Here is a 17657-nt window from a genome sequence, read left to right as displayed (position 1 = left end):
GCTTCCAATTTCTTGCAATTGTCTGATTAACTGTGACAGCCTCAGATGAGAGGCACAGAGAGAGAGCCCATATATTCCTAGACACTTATTATCTCAGGTACATAAAATGGATTTTGTTCTTGTCAGAGCAGGTCTGCTCTGCACGTGAGGCCCATTTGCACTGGAATGCGGATATTAGGTGGGGCCACTTCTGTTCTGCAGGTGAAGGGTAAGTCAACATTGCCTGTGGCTTACTCCTCTGATAAAATACAACTGGGCTTAAACTGCATAATTAAAGAAATTTTCTGTCATCACAATGAAGCACAACAGTATGTCACCAGTATTTATTCTTTGGCTTTATTACGGACAACAATAACTAGCTAAAAATAAAGTCCCTAATGGCCTGTGGTTAAATTACTTTCCTAATCTGCCAACTGACATTAATCGTACTCTTCTGTTACTAAACATGAAATCTTCTCAGCTCCATTGTTATTCGAATGCGCCAATGTTGCCCTAAAAGAGCAGATTTGAATTAAAGCAGTTGTATGTTTGTGACATGGTTGGTTTCAATGCACTGCTTTCTTGCTGACAGCAGCTGAAGGCAAATCACCACATAATGGAGTTAGGCTGACCCTCTGCTGTTGTCTCACTTGGTTCAGATTTCATGCAACATTGCTGAAGGAGCAGAGGAAGGCGACGAAATCTGATGAGTAGTGTGACTAGTGTGCCTGATGACTAGTGTGCCTGAGCTCAAGCAGAGGGATGGGGAGGGAGGTTCAAAGCAGCGAGAGATGAACAGTACTGATGCCAGAACAAATGTCCACATAGGTGAAAGGGTAGTGGGGCAAATCTTTTGGCATGGATTTTAAAACTGAACTTTCATGTGTGTATCTGTTGGGGAATATTCACCTTTCAGGACCGAACAGCATAGCATGTAATAGCTACTTAAAATCCTATGTTCCTTCACAAGCATTAGCCTTTTTTAAAAAGGTCACCATCTTACATTTTCCTCCTGCTTAGAAAAAGCTGCATTTCTTTATAGAGTATAGAATCTAAACTCCTTAGATTTACATAACACTGTCTTCTGTACATTATGTGGTGATTTTATGAAGTAATTTAAAACAGATGTGTTTACCTGTCAAAAACCTGCGTAAGACTTGACCTCTCAATAATCCATCATGGTTGTAAAAGAAGCTCCTGAAGCCCCATCCTAGTTGTGGAGATTTCATTAATAATTGCTGATGGAGAGTGAATCACACTCTTCAGGGCTGTGGGGACTGGTAAGTTGCCATCGTTGCTCAATTAAATAACCTCCCTTGCTAATACAGGTAACTCTAAATATAGTACATGTCACACAGAGACGTGTGCATGTCTCTCTCTCTCTCTCTCTCTCTCTCTCTCTCTCTCTCTCTCGGTGTGTGTGTGTGTGTGTGTGTGTGTGTGAGACAGATAGACACACACACACACAAGAGAAGTGCAAGACATGATGGGATGAAGACTTGCTTGAAGAAGGAGTTCATTAGGAGTAGAAAGGGGCTGAGAGATGTAAGACAGAGGATGAATAAGATCAAAGCATTTCATATATGTATAAAATGACAAAAGAATAAAACAAATAATAATTATGTAAGGTAATAATAGCCATGACATAATCTGAAATTTCAGTGTACATTGAAATCTAGTTTCTAAAATTATAATCATCCTCACTCATTATTGTGGTAGCAGAAAGTTATATATTACTTTTCTTAAATTCATTTGAATGTGAAGGAGAATTAGTCACATAACAGGCCAAACAAATACAGCTTAAAAGAGTAACATGGCTAACTTTTATAGCCTCTTTGCAGCAAAACCATATGTTAGAGTTATAAATCAACAACTATTAGCTTCTTTAAGTCTTTTAACAATGTTTGGCATAGCTGTTTTAATTATCTCTGCATCACAGATGGGTAAAGTGAGCCTACACAGGTTAATTAATATGCCTGAACTCCATGCCCACTTTCTGACAATTAACTGGGGAAACAGTCAAACTTGAGCATTTGCTGGAGAATCTGGGTCATTATACAACAAAATCAAGTGGAAATAGTCATGTATTCGGGATGATGAAGTATTGCCACATTATGTCAAAAATACAAGTCATTCAGCTTTGAAGTTTCATCTTACTTTAATAATAATGTTTTTATGTCATTTAAAGAATCATTTAATCAGAATTATAATTTCAGAGGACAAGGCTTAAAAGCATGGTGATCCAAACTCTTTTTCTGGTTCTTCTGAGGTAACTTTACCAATGTCTTGTCACTTCTTTCAAAGTCCCCTTTCTTTTCTACCTTGGGAATGACGTGATTAGCCAAGAAACTCCTTTTTTTTTTTTGAGTCAATTTTTGTTTAATGCACATTCAGAAACCCTTCACTGTTGCCACATTTTCCATAACCCTCACATTGGTCATGGGGCACAGCACATTGATAAACTGTTTGTCTTGTCACTGAAGGTGTGTCCTCTGAGTTGCTCTCAGCTTTTCTTGGCCTAGTTAATTAGCTGGGAAAGCCTCTTGAGGAGGCACTGCCGGGTTATTTGGCAACAGTTGTTGTTGTTGTTGTTGTTGTTGTTGTTGTTGTTGTTGTTCTTCTTCTTCTTCTTCTTCTTCTTCTAATATTATAATGGCACTTTTAATATTTTTTCCATTTTTATTAAATTGGGTACATTTACATTTCAAATGTTACTCCCTTTTCCAGTTTCCTGTCCATCAGCCCACTAACCCCTCCCCCTGCCCTTCTATAAGGATGTTCCCCTTCCCAACCACCCTCCCCTTAACCCCCAATAATCCCCCACACTGGGGGTACAACCTTGGCAGAACCAAGGGCTTCTCCTTCCACTGGTGCCCAACAATAGGCAAGACACTCTTACATGGATGATTCTAGTAAGCACTACGTGGTCGTCTTGCAGCCCTGCTTTGTTTTCTTTCTTCTGTTAGAGGTACCTTTAAAACAAAAGCCTTTGTAACAGTTTTTTCTTCTTAAATATTAATGACCTTCCTCTCATTTTTTAATTCATGAATTTTTTGACAATTGAATATATGTATGTAATTAATATACTCTGACTACTCTTAACCCCACCCACTTTAGTCTGTATTATCCTCCTGGCATACTCTCTTCTGCCTGTATGTTACATGTGTCACATCTATTTGTTTTGTGACTCTTATTTCAACGAGAATTGTCTGTGTTATAACAAGTTTGGAATTTTCCACTGTATCACACAGTTGGATACAAAACTTAATGCCAAAGTTTGTTAGGGAGAGGTTGGACCTTCTATAAACCCTTCCTCAATTCATAATTGACTATAGATAGAACCAGTCTTATGAATATCCTATCCAAACAATCACAGCTGCTGTTAAATCATGCTTTCAATGACTATGTTCTAGCTAATATCAACTCAACACAAGCTAGAATCACGTGAGATGAGGGAACATAAATTGAAAAAAAAGTCTCCATAAGACCAGACTATAGGCAAGCTTGTAGGTTATTTCATTAATTAATGATTGATATGTGAGGTTGTGGCAGTTTGAATGAGAATGGCCTCCATAGGCTCATGTGTTTAAATGATCAGTCTCCATTAGTGGAACTATTTAGGAATGATTAGGAAATATGGCCTTGTTGGAGGTGGTGTGTCACTGGGATGGGGTGGAGTAGATTTTCAAGGTAAAGAAGCCCAGAAGCCCACGGCCCAGAGTGTCTCAAGTGCCTGTCTCTGTCTGTCTGTCTGTCTGTCTGTCTGTCTGTCTGTCTGTCTCTGCTGCTGCTGCCATTCAGGATGAAGCTCTGAGTTACTGCTTTATCACCATGCTTGTCTGCTCCATGTCATGATCATTCACTAACCCCCTAAAACTATTCGGAAGCCCGTATTTTTTTATGAGGTGCTTTGGTCATGGTAGTAATTATAGCACGGAACAGTTAATAAGACAAGGGCCATCCACTGTCGACACTGTTACTCCTAGGCTGATGGTTCTGAGGGTTAGAAGAAACGAGGCTGAGAAAACCATGAAGAACAAGTAAACAGCAATCCAGCCTCAGTCCTCTGGATTCCTGCCTTCAACTACTGCCCTGGCATCTCACTGTGACATACTTATAAGCTGTAAGGCAAAAAGAACCCTTTCTTCCCCACACTACTTTTGGTCATAGTGTTTTACCATAACAATAGAAACCCTAAGACATCTACCCTTTTTGTTGTTCACATACTGTAAGATTGGTCTTCATTGAATTCCTTACTGCTTCTCAATAAGAAGTCCTCTTCTCTTCTAAGCAATATTTTAAATTTCATGGAGTTCTATAATGGAGTAAAAGTAGACCACACTATGCCAGTGTCTTCATGAGTGGCAAAACTAATTATTAAATCTGGAAAACAAGAACTAACAAAAATTATTAGTAAAATTGTGGTCCAAAAGTGCTTTATAAGATTAGAAATAATCAGTAGGATAATTGGTGCAACGTGCTGCCATGTCCAAGTCTTTTATTAATGAGTGCTGAGACTAGAACTAAGGTCTTTGTGCTACTGTGGCAAGTTCTTTGTAGACTGAGTCATCTCTGTAGACCTTCCTTGCAGTGTTAAATACATAGATTTAGAGTCCTTGATAGCAGAAATCAGTCACTAACATCCTCCTACCACAGTCTAGTGGCTCAGCAAGTATCTGTACAATGCATGGATGAGTTTATGATTGCCACCAATTCCATCTTTTCTAAGGTACATTAGATTCCCCCAACACATGTGATTATAACAATATAAACTGTTCTCAGTAAGTTTACATTTGAAGGATGAAGCTTACCCCATAACCAAAAGAGGAAATACTCATTTTCTCAAAATCTAGTTATTACCATAGATAAATTACTGTCTACATATTTATATGCTTACCATTTTTCATTCATAAATTGGATCTCTACAGATTCACTGGCAGAGTGGTTTTAGCAAAAAGGTGCCTCACATGGTGTGTTCTTTATTAAGAGGACAGAAGCTGTTGGCTTGGTTCTATCAAACCCTCATATTATCATTTTTATCATATTTAGTCTTGTACCTCCTAGCATTGGTTTATTGCTTTCCTCTTGAAGTGTATATGTGCATTTTTATTTAACCTGTGCTCTTTGTTTTTAGTGACACACAAATAATTGTAACACACACACACACACAAATCTGAGCAAAGAGAAAGAGAAGTTGTAATGGCATAAAACCACAACAGTTCCAGTAACTTGTTGAAATTAACTATTTCGATAATGACTAGAAAAATGCTTCTCTCTTTAATGCTATATGGGAGTAGATCGCAAATAAAAAGTTTCATTTTGTTTAGTAAATAATGCCACAGTACCATAACCATGAGGCTTGTCTTTCTAAACTAAGTGAGAATGATTTATATGTTTATGCAGTGAGGTATTAAGCCAAGATGGCCTATAGACACTTAGCTGAATGATGGGTAAAGGAAACAGATGCCAACCTTCTCTGATAAAGAAGATCACGACTTCAGCTCAGCCCTAGAAATTGAAATGTTATCAGCTTAACAAATAGAAGGAAAATACCTTACCAAAATGTCCTTAATTTTCAGCAGTGAAAGTGCATAGTGTAGGTGTTTTTATTGAAATGAAAGTCATAGATCCTGAAACTATATTTAATTTCTCCACTATGTTATTTTCTCCCAGGTAATCAGCTCTGATGTGGGGTCTACTGTGTCCTTTTGGATGATAGAAACTGGGCAGAAAATCAAACAGTTTGCTGGTTGTCATGGCAATGCAGAGATCAGCACCATGACCCTGGATGCAAATAAGACAAGGCTTTTGACTGGCAGCACCGATGGGACTGTAAAGGTATGTCCAAAATGAAGCTTTTTCTACCCAGATATAAGAAGGCTACAACAGTGTGTGGGGAGACATAGCTAAAACTTGACTTGCTTTTGCCTTTTTGGCCTTGCAAGAAGAAAGACAAGACCAGGTGAGAGCTAAATAAACCAGACAATAAAGAAACTGTTAGATTGATGAATAAATGAAATGTTTCAGAACAAAATAGTTGTAAAAAGACACAGCTAGGCATACTTACTCTGAAAAGGCTTTTCCAGTGCATGGCCACTTTGGAGAATAAGAGGCCAGAATAATTTTCACATGCTTCAGCCAATATCTCTAGTTTTCCTTTTTTCCCCCTAAATTTATGAAATGAGGAATGTGACAATATAATAAAGGCTTGTAAACAGCAGTAATATACATTTTTTAAAAAATGAATACTTAAAAGTAAACATATTTAATAACCTGCATTTTTATTATATGAAAGCAGTGAGGTGGTAAGATGGGATACTAAAACCGTAATCACATTTTTCCATCCTCAACTAACAGTGTTTTTGTTTTTAGTTTTCTTATGTATAACTACAATTTATTTCTTCTGTGAGGAAGAATATATTTTTCTCAGCATCATAATCCCATGTTCATGTAAAGCCAGATCTACACACCAGAAAGTATTCCTATCAGTGACACTTCTCAGTGCTGTGCCAGGAAGAGAGCTGTGATTGGAGATGGCTCGTGATACTGTGAAACAACATAAAGTAGTTTCTTGAATAAACTTCCCAGAAAGCTTTGTGGATATGTACAGACTCTACCCAAAGTTAGCTGCAAAAGTTCAGGGAAAGACCTGGCTGATTATCATCAGCATGAAGGGAGCTGAGGCAGCTTCCTCATGGATATCAATTAATAGAAAATGTCTGTGCAAGGCTACACCAATGATATATATATATATATATATACATATATATATACATGTATATATATATACTAGAGATTGTGGTATAGGGAAGCCAACTGTACCCAAGATATCAGGTACAATGTGAAAGTCTCTAATCCCCCTGGTCCTAAAAGATGAGATGAAATGAAAGAATGGAAGCTGAAACTGGATTGTTAGACAGGCAAAAGGAATCAGCCAGTGACTCATTATCTAGTCCTGTAGTATGAAACCAAGGCAGATATAAAGCTTATGTAGAAATAAATCCCTTATGTAGAAGGAATTCATTACAGAGTCTAGGGTAAGGCAAACCTTGTAGATATCACCAAATAATCCTTGAAAAATAATTCATAGAACAAAGAATAATCATAGAACAAAAGATCCTGGACGGATCTTTTCAGTATTTCCTTTCGGGAATTTTTTTAGTTGATCAGACAGAGTGAGAATCATGTACAGAGGAAAGCATGTGGCATGGATCTAGAGATTAGTCAACCTGGATTCTCTGTAGAAGCCTGCACATTGTAGAGGTTGTGTAGTGGCTTCAGAGGTGGCTCAGCAGTAAGAATTGTTTCTGCTTTCAGAAAACCTGATTTCAATTCCCAGTACCTGCATTGTACAGTTTATAATGGCCTGGGACTCTCTCCAGGGAATCTTCCTCTGGCCTCCAAGGGTATATGCACACATATGTACATATATAGACAATGATACACATTTATATAAACTCATACTAAAATAAACCTTAAAATATAGTTAGTAGCATAATTCCTGAATTTTAATATATATTTTAAAATATTGTGTATTTTTATAACAATCACACAATACAATCTGAATTCTGGCAGCCTCTCTACTAGACACATTAATAAAAGTCGAACATCTTTGAGCAATTTTTTGTGAAGAAATAAAAATGAATGACAGTTTGCAACCACATTTATAATTTACAATCTCAAATGAGAAGCTATGTGATCAAAGAATTAACATGATGTTCCATTTATAATGGTTTTCAAGGATCTGAAAGCAAATTAATCTTTGAAGTAGTGTCTACACAGAGTCTCTGTATGCAGCTGTTCCCCTGAGGATAAGAGTGTTGTTGGTTTCACATCCATTTTTCTGCCTAGAAGAGCTATTTTTGCTATACAACAGATTCCTGTACATGCTGATCTGCAGTGCCTTGCTCGGTCCTGGACATTAGTTTATATAAATAATCAACATAAATACATAATGATGTTTATCTAGTTCTACAAAATTGTTAATTTGAACCAGACACTTTTTTAAAAGTCTCTCTCCCCCCCCCTCTCTCTCTGTCTCTCTCTCTGTCTCTCTCTCTGTCTCTCTCTCTCTCTGTCTCTCTGTCTCTGTCTCTGTCTCTGTCTCTGTCTCTGTCTCTGTCTCTGTCTCTCTCTCTCTCTCTCTCTCTCTCCCTTCAAGATCAAGTCCATATATTACAATTGAGGGCACTGCAATTCAAAGAGTTAAAGCACCTTCATCAAAGAGAGGTTCTATAGCTGTGAGAGTTTTAGGCGAATGTAGAAATATGCAGACAAGTCATCTCTTTTGTATCCATAGAAGGTGTTGCTGAAGATGGAACAAGGACCTTCCACATTATAAGCATGTTCTTTAACTACTGAACAGTGTTTTCAGCATGATTTATTTCCTGGTGGTTAAATCAGATGATACTTTAGGGTTTATAAACAATGCTACAGGGTATGGCTGAAAGGTGCTGTTTTACAAGACAGAGTGTATGTGTGACATAAGTTTTCAGATGTTGAACTTTGAAGTTAAAGAGTGTATTAATTTTAATTTTGATACATAGTGCCAATCTGACTTCTGCATGGTATTTGTCAAAATTGTTTCATTTTAGGGCTTTGTTCTAATTGCCAGTGACTTAGTAATTGACTCTATAAAAGTATATCTGTTGACCCCGTCAACATCCCACAGCTGGAGTACAGAGAGTAGAACCACTCCATTTTTACTCTTTAAGAACAGACATGTCAACTATGTCCCCATGAAGTTCAGTCAGCAAAACACGGCGTACCCAGCACATAGTGATTGTGCTTCAGGACCTGAATCTGATGTTTATTCCCTCAGCCATCCTGTTTCTCTGGTTTTATTATCAGTTCTTCATTGCTTGGGCATCACTAATTGCATCTCTAGTCCTAGTTGAGCAAGTTCAGCACATAGTGATTGTGCTTCAGGACCTGAATCTGATGTTTATTCCCTCAGCTATCTTTAGGAAGTAAGGCTTCTTTATTGTAAAGGAAGACAAACAAATAGTCAGGATTTCAATGGGTTCTAAAATATTCAATACAACAGATACTGGAGGTCACTAAAAATAATATAGATGTATGGTCATATAGACATTTCCCCTCCCAGAAAAAATCATGGTAGATTTTCCAGCAAGTACCAATTGGCTGTCCTTAATACATACAGTTCCTAAACTATTTACATAGCAAATAACTTAGAGTTTCTGGACTGAGAGCTCAGTCATAGTTGAGTGCTTTATAGTTGCGATGACAGTTGTAAGACAGATTGTGACCCGTGCCCCCTAATCCATCATGTGTTTTTAATAAACGTTCTTATGACCTCCCCTCATTGTGTTACACCAGTTTTCAAGAGTGACTCATAGAATGCAAAACATTTCATTATATTTACCCATTTATTTAAAAATATAGCAGATGATACAGATAAATTGTCAGTTGGAAAAGTCTTCAGGAAGGCATGTGGACAGGGGCACGGGGCTCCAATGCTTGCCTTGTGCTGGGAAAGACCATATCTTCCAGGTCCATCCATTGTTGACCTTTTTTGAAATTCTATAATCCTGTTTCTCTGGTTTTATTATCAATTCTTCATTGCTTGGGCATCACTAATTGCATCTCTAGTCCTAGTTGAGCAAGTCAAATTTCAATTCTTTCCCACAGAGGTTAGAAGACCCTCATTCTCAATTCTCTAATGCCTTGTTTTTCTTTCTTGCAATTATCCCCTATGTATTAATGTGAATGCTGAAAGATTTGTCTAATTATAACATAACCTACTAGAATTATTTTTTAATGCAGATTATGTTTCCCTTATAGCTTAGAGTTTAGTTCACAGGTTCTTAACCTGGGGGTTATGACCCCTTTAAAGTGGTCAAATGACCCTTTCATGGGTTTGCCTGAGACCATCAGAAAGCACAGGTATTTACATTATGATTCATGATAGTAGCAAAATTACAATTATGTAGTACCAACAAAAATAATTTTATGGGGGCCATCACCACATGAGGAAATACATCCTTCTCCACAAGCATGTCCCCACCTCACCCACCACACCAGACCTCTAAACTTCCTGGGGCCTCCAGTCTCTTGAGGATTAGGTGCATCTTCTCTGACTGAACCCAGACCTGAAAGTCCTCTACGTGTTGGAGGTCTCATCTCAGCTGGTGTATGCTGCCTGATTGGTGATCTAGTGTCTGAGAGATCCAGATTAATTGAGACTGCTAGTCCTCCTACAGGGTTGCCCTCTTCCTTAGCTTCCTTCAGCTTTTCCCTAACTCTATGAGAGGGGTCAGCAGCTTCTGTTTATTGGTTGGGTGTATGTATCTGCATCTGACTCAGCTGCTTGTTGGGTCTTTTGGAGAGCAGTCATGGTAGGTCCCTTTATGTGAATTCCCCATAGCTTCAGTAATGGTGTCAGGTCTTGGGGCCTCCCCTTGAGCTGGAACCCACTTTTGGCCTGTTGCTGGACCTTCTTTTCCTCAGGTTCTTCTCCATTTCCATCCCTGCATTTCTTTCAGATAGGAAGAATTATGGATCAGAGCTTTGGCCATGGGATAGCAACCCCATCCCTCATTGATGCTCTGTCTTTCTGCTGAGGTAGATACAATAAGTACCAACCAGAAATTTATTTTTTAGGTGACTTGAAATTGTATCAGCTTAATAAGATTAATCATCACAGGCTAATCCTTCAACTTAATACCCACTGTGTGTTTGTGTTTGTGTGTGTGTGTGTGTGTGTGTGTGCGTGCGCGCACATGTGTATGTACACGCATGTGTGTGCGTAGTGCTAGTGATCAAACGTAAGATGCTCTACATGCTAAATGAGCACTATATCTAGCTTCCTCCCAGCACCAAAAATTATTCCACTATTGTCTTCTGTCTTAGTTTGGGTTTATTGCTGTAACAACACACCATGAACAAGGCAAGTCTTATAAAGGACAATATTTAAATTGGTCTGGCTTATAGGTTTAGAGGTTCAGTCCATTATCATCAAGAAAGGAAGCATCACAGTGTCTAGGTAGGTAAGGTATTGGAGAAGAAGCTGAGCAAGTTCTACATCTTGATCCATCTGCATCCAGCTGAAGACTAGCTTCCGGGTAGCTAGAAGGAAGGTCTCAAAGCTCACCCGGACAATGACATACTTCCTTCAACAAGGCCACACCTACTCCAACAAGGCAACACCTCCCAATAATGCCACTCCCTGGCCAAGTATATTCAAACCACCATATCCTCAATGGCTCATGAACAATTCATAATTAAAAAAAATGGATTCAATTTACCTGTAAGCATTTCCAAAATCTTAGAAATTCTGGTATTATTCAAAAACTCAATTTCCAAAGTCTCTTATGAAGTTAGTCAGCAACTCAACTTTTAGCTGTGACTCAAGACAATCTATTAATTGTGAGCCCTGTACACACACACACACACACACACACACACACACACACACACACACACACACACACACATAGCACTTCCAGTATATAATGACAAAATAAATATCCCCATCCTAAAAGGAAAGAATGAAAATAGGGCAAACAATGTAACAATGTTTGGTCCCAAGCAGGAATGAAATTCCCCCAACATGTCAAACACAAAATTCAACAAGTCTATCAGGTATTCATATGGAATCATCAGAGTCCCAACCACCATGGATAAACTCTGTCCCTCTCGTTTTGCAGCAGTCATTGCAAATCACTCTCTTTTGGTAAGTTACACTCTGTGCATACAGTTATCTTCAGAAAATACTAGTTGGCTCTAGTAACTTTAAAACTCCTTTGTATCTGCTCTCTGCCTTTGATACCTCCCTGGCAAAAGAAAACAAAAACAAAAATAGAAAAAAGAAAACCAAAATCAAAAAATTATTGTATTGGAAACTGTAGTGTTTCAGTGTGTCCTACAGTATACATTTTTGTTCACACATTTTACTTGCAAATATTCATTACAATGAGCCATTGGTTGGCTTCAAAGCCTCTGGCCTGGACCACACTATTAATGCTGGATCCTCACTGGGACTTCTCTCAGACATACATTTGTTACCCTGTGTCATGGGGATCCCACAACTTTGGATCTGCAGGACAAACTCTTTAACACCAGCAGTTAATATATAGGGTAAGCTCTTGGAGTCGTATCAAAACCCTGTACCTGGGTCTGGGTGGTAAGACCACTGGGTAAGACCACTGGCTCTCCTGCACTCACTCACACCACCAGGTCAAGCTTTCTATCACTGTTCCAGCTATCCCACTCAATGCTGCAGATGGCAAAGAGTGGGGCCATCTCTTCTATCCTGCTCTCAGGCTAGCTCATCTGCACTTACATCACAAGGACCACCTCTACTGTATTGCCCAGGAGCACTCTCCTGATTGCTGACGCAGGTGAGAAGCAGAGACAGCTCTCCTGCCTTCATAACTCTGTGGGTCATATAGAATAGCAAAATCATTTTGATTTGCATTTCCCTCATGGCTTAAAGATGTTAAAATTCTCTTTCAGTGATTCTCAGCCATTAGAGATTCCTCTGCCAAGAATTCTCTGTTGCAATCAGTATTCCATTTTTAAATTGGATTATTTGGCTTGTCAATGTCTAGTTTCTTGAGTTCTTTTCATATTCTGGATTTCAACCCAGTGTCAAATGTGGGTTGGTGAAAATCTTTTCCCATTCTAAGGGCTGCCATTTTGTCTTTTAGACAGTGTCCTCTGCCTTTCAGAATATTTTCAGTTTCATGAAGTCCCATCTATTAATTGTTAATCTTAGTGTTGGTGCAATTGGTGTTCTACTCAAGAAGTTGTCTCTTGTACCAATGCTTTCAGGGCTATTCCTCACTTTTTCTTCTCTCAGGCTTAATGTTTCTGGTTTTATGTTCAAATCTTTGATCTACTTGGACTTGGATTTTTGCAGGGTGATAGACATGGATCTATATGTATTCTTCTACACGCAGACATCTAGTTAGGCTAGCCTCATTTGATGAAGATGCTTTCTTTTTTATTTCACTGTATAATTTTATTTTCTTGTCAATAATCAAGTATCCACAGGTGCATGGATTTACTTCTGGGTTTTCCATTTGATTACATTTGAGAGTCTGTTTTAACGCAAGACCATGTGGTTTTTATTACTGCTGCTATATAGGACAGCTTTAAATCAGGGATGGTCATACAGCCAGAAGATCTTTTATTATACAGGATTGCTTTAGCTATCCTGGGTTTTTGTTTCTCCATAGAAAGTTAAGTATTTGTTCTTTCACGATCTGTAAAGAATTGTGTTGGAATTTTGATGAGAACATATTGAATCTTTTGGTAAATGGCTAGTTTTACAATTATTCCTACTGATACATGAGCAACGGTAATCCTTTCATCTTCTTCAATTTTTATCTTCAAAGACTTGAAGTTGTTATTATACAAGTCTTCACTTGCTGGGTTAGAATTATCTCAGTATATTGGATATTATTTACAGCTATTGTGAAAGGTGTTGTTTTCTGATTTCTTTCTCAGCCTAATTGTCATTTATATATAGGAGGTTACTGATTTTTGAGTTAATATTATATCCTGTTACTTTGCTGAAGGTGTTTATCAGTTATAAGAGTTCCCCAGTAAGATTTGGGGCTGCTTATGTTTATTATCATTATAATCTGCAGATAGCAATACTTTGACTTCTTCCTTTCTTATTTGTATCCCCTTCTTCTCTTTTAGTTGTCTTATTGCTATAGCTAGCCCTTCAAGAAATATATGGAATAGATATAGGTGAGGGTGGACAGCCTTGACTTATTCTTATTTTTGTAGAATTGCTTTGAGTTTCTTTGCATTTCTCTTCATAATCACATCTAAATTTGATATTGACAATAAGTTTGCTGTAATTTCCTTTATTATACTTAGGTATTTCCCTTGTGTCCCTGATCTCTCCAAGAGTGTTGTCAGGAAGGGTTGTTGAATTCAATCAAAGGCTTTTTTATCATGGTGTTTTGTCTATTTAAGTTTGTTTATATAGTATAATACATAGATTTTCATGTGTTTACCTATTCTAGCATTTCTGGGATGAAGCCTACTTGATCATGCTGGATGATCTTTTTGATGTTTTCTTAGATTTGGTTGCCAAGTATTTTTTTGAGTAATTTTGCATTTATGTTTATGAGGGAAATTGGTCTGTAATTCTCTTTCTGTTTAATCTTTATGTAGTTGTGTATTAGGGTGACTGTGATCTCATAAAATGAGTTTAGCAATGTTCCTTCAGTTTCTATTTTCTGGAATATTTTGAGGAGGTTTGAAATTAGCTGTTGTTTTAAGGTCTGGTAGAATTATGAATTCTGCACTAAAACCATCTGTCTCCTTCTTTGTCTTTTTTTTTTATGACTTTCCATTTTCTTGGGGACTTTCGGTCTAGTTACTTTCTGTGGGCCTGGATTTGTGGACACATGCTTAAATTTGACTTTGTCAAGAAACATCTTGTTTCTCAAACTACAGTGACTGAAAGTTTTGCTGGTTGTAGTAATCTGGGATGGCATATGTAGTCTCTTAGAGTATGCAAGACTTCTGTCTAGACCCTATTGGCTCTTAGAGTCTCTATTGAGAAGGCACATATAATTTTAATCAGTATAAGTTTATATGTATGTATTATTTGGCATTTTCCCTTGCAGTTTTTAATACTTTTTCTTTGTTCAGGATGTGTACTGTCTTGATTATGTGGCACAGGGTCTTTCTTTCTTGATTCCAGCTTTTTGGTGTTCTGTACACTTCTTGTACCTTTAAAGGCATGTTCTTCTTTAGATTAGAAACATTTTTTTCCTATAATTTGGTCAAAAATATTTTCTGGCTCTTTGAGCTGGGGTCCTTCTCCTTCTATTCCCACTATTCTTTGGTTTTCCTTTTCCTTTTTCTTCCTTTTTCTTTCTTTCTTTCTTTTTTTTTTTAGATTTAACATATTCTCTGGTAGAGTTGGAGTTAGGAGTATGATAACTTCGTGGAAAGTAGAGTGAGAAGTAGAGCCTAAGGGTTGGCATTTTTTGTCATCAAATGGGTCTCTCACCTGTTTTTCTGACTGGTATGGCTTCTGAATTTGCATTTTAACAAGTTATAGACTTTGATGGTTGAGGTCTTGTCCTGACGTCCCTCTCCGTTTTTTCTCTTTCTTTCTTTTATTCTTTTGTTTTGTTTTGTTTGTTTTGTTTTGTTAGACAGTGTTACTCTGTGTAGCCTTGGCTATTCTGGAACATTCTTTGTAGACCAGGCTGGTTTTGAATTGGCACCTCTGCCCACCCAAGTGCTAGAACTACAGGAGTGTACAATCATGCCTCTTTCTATGATTTTTATGGAGAAGATTATTTGTCTCTTTAATGGCATTAATCTCCTAACAATTGCAGCTGCTGTCATTACTACTGCCTGCTCCGCACTGTTAAATTCTGTCAAACTCCTTTCTTCTTTGACCACTTTCATACTGCTTTGATCTACTTGCTGCTCTCTCATGGGTAAACAAGAGAAGAATAAGAGCAGTATCCATGTCATAGACTGAATGTTATCTTTTGCCAAACATATTATGCTAGTATTTTTTATTGAAAATAGATTTTTTTCATATAATATAGTCTGATCATGGTTTTCCCTCTCTCTTCTATTTCCTATGCTACTACTTTCCCACCCATTCAACTCCATAATTACTTTCTTTCTATTTTTAGAAAATAAACAACTATGCAAAGTAACAAACTAGAATTAAGCAAACCAATAATACCACCAACAAAATAAACAAACCAAAACCAAAGGAAAAGCAGGAGAAGCACATACCTATGGAGACACACATGCCCATACTATGTGACTAATGACTAGAAGGAAGCTAGTCATTGCTTTTAAACCTCGGCTCCACTGAGTACTTAGAACAACAATAAGTTTCAGATTCTTTGTCAGAGTATAACTTGAATGTCTTCTACCGCAGTTACCCATAAAGTTTTTGTTTCCCTCTAATAGGTTTTGAGCTTTTAGACCACAGTTTTCTCAGCATTCTTGTCCAGCCAACCTCTGGCAATAATAGATTGAGTTCTTAGGGCATTCTCAATATTAGTGTCATCACAGTATGAAACCTATCTCTTGGAACAATTTTTTTTAATATTAGCTACTTTTCATGTGACTGTGATAAAATACCGAACAGAAGCAACTAAGGAAAGACTTGCTGTGTGTCTTGGTTTTATGTATAGTCCATCACGGTGGGGAGGGCTGAGGAAGATGGTCAAATTGGAATTGCAGTCAGGAAACAGAGGCTGATAATTGCCAATGTAATGTCCATATTCTATTCTCCTTTTGATTCAGTCTGGGATCTCAGCCCATGGAATGAGCTGCTCTCTTTCAGATTGGGTCTTTTCATGAGTTAATTCTTTCTAAAAACACCTTCAGAGTAAACAAGCAGAGATTTGTCTCCTAAGTGACTTTAAATCCCCCCAAATTGACAATTAAGATAAGCTACTATAGAATGTAACTGGCACATTTAACAACCTCTTCCTACTTCACTGTTTGTTTCAAACTAAATATATTTTTATGTTTCCATCTCAGCGTTGATTTTTTATTTTTCTCTTAAAGGTATGGGACTTTAACGGATATTGTCACCATACTCTTAATGTTGGGCAAGATGGAGTTGTGGAAATTTCACAGATCCTGGTTCTTAAGAAGACCATCCTGGTTGTGGGCTGGGAGAGGTATGATATGTTCATATAAGATGTCAGAAGAGAAAATAAGTGTTATTTATTAAAGTCAAAATATGAAAGGAAGTCTCATTGGTTCAAATCATTAACTTGTTGGTAGCTTAGGCAAATGAGTTGGAACTGAATCATTGCCTCATGAATAAACTATATGGTTGCCCAGCTTAGGTGACAAGAAGAAGCACTTGGAGCTTTCTCCTAGGTTTGAAAATGTGGTCTTTTATTTTAAAAATTTTCAATAATTATGTAATGTTATCTCCTGAGATTCCAAGTTTCTCCTATAGAGTAAATTGAGCAAACTCTTAGTATTGTAGGTTGCCTCCCCTGATTGTACAGGATATCTTCTCTTTTTCCCTTCCACAAACCAATTCTTAAGGCTTGTAAACCATATGGTTATGTTCATCACAGCAGGAACTCTATTCCTTGGTACAGGAGCAACCTGGTTTCCTGACACCTGTGCCAGCATCTTCAGTTACTATGGAAATACACCTTACATGGCACACTGTTTCTTCCACAGGAACACTTCTTCAATGACATTTTTAGAATGTCACTTTTCAAAATTAGGCAAAATTGTTTCCTTTTACTTTTATAGAGAAAACAAAGTAGCCAGGGTCTACTTTTGGGCATAAACACCAGAAAAATTAAGGGTGCTGTATTTTGATCATTTATCACTTACAATTTTGATAATTCAGAAAACATTACTGTAATAGGTAACTTTCCTGTTATTGCTTGTTATATAATTTTAACATTTGTAATCTGAAGCTAGAGTTTAGATGTTTCAATACCTAGAAAATCAGCAGTATATATTGGGTGATTTTTTTTTAATCATAGGAAAAACATTTTTTTTTAAATCTTGAAGTGATTATATGTGGACAAACAGTCTTTCAAGGACAGTTTGAAGATAAAAAAGTAGAGTTCAGATCATTCCACTTGATATTAAGGAGCAATTCAATCATCTTTAGCTTAAAGGACGAGACTGGAAACGATCTTTATCCATTATCAACTTACAACTGCAGCAGGCTG

The 17657-nt window shown here is 37.4% G+C and overlaps 1 protein-coding gene across 2 annotated transcripts in view; it reads left to right on the top strand.

The window, feature by feature from the left end:
• Wdr49 (WD repeat domain 49) overlaps positions 1-17657 on the top strand; it is a 214088-nt gene that overhangs the window by 126917 nt on the left and 69514 nt on the right. For both annotated transcript variants that reach the window (XM_039103711.2, XM_039103712.2), the window contains exons 9-10: positions 5653-5817; positions 16516-16631. In XM_039103711.2, coding sequence (XP_038959639.1) covers positions 5653-5817; positions 16516-16631 — 281 coding nt within the window. The remainder of the gene's footprint in view (positions 1-5652; positions 5818-16515; positions 16632-17657) is intronic.

The sequence above is a fragment of the Rattus norvegicus genome, chromosome 2, assembly GCF_036323735.1.
Source record: "Rattus norvegicus strain BN/NHsdMcwi chromosome 2, GRCr8, whole genome shotgun sequence".
In the NCBI taxonomy this organism is placed as follows: domain Eukaryota; kingdom Metazoa; phylum Chordata; class Mammalia; order Rodentia; family Muridae; genus Rattus; species Rattus norvegicus.
Note: the sequence above shows the minus strand (reverse complement) of the source record. Positions and strands in the feature narration are given on the sequence as shown.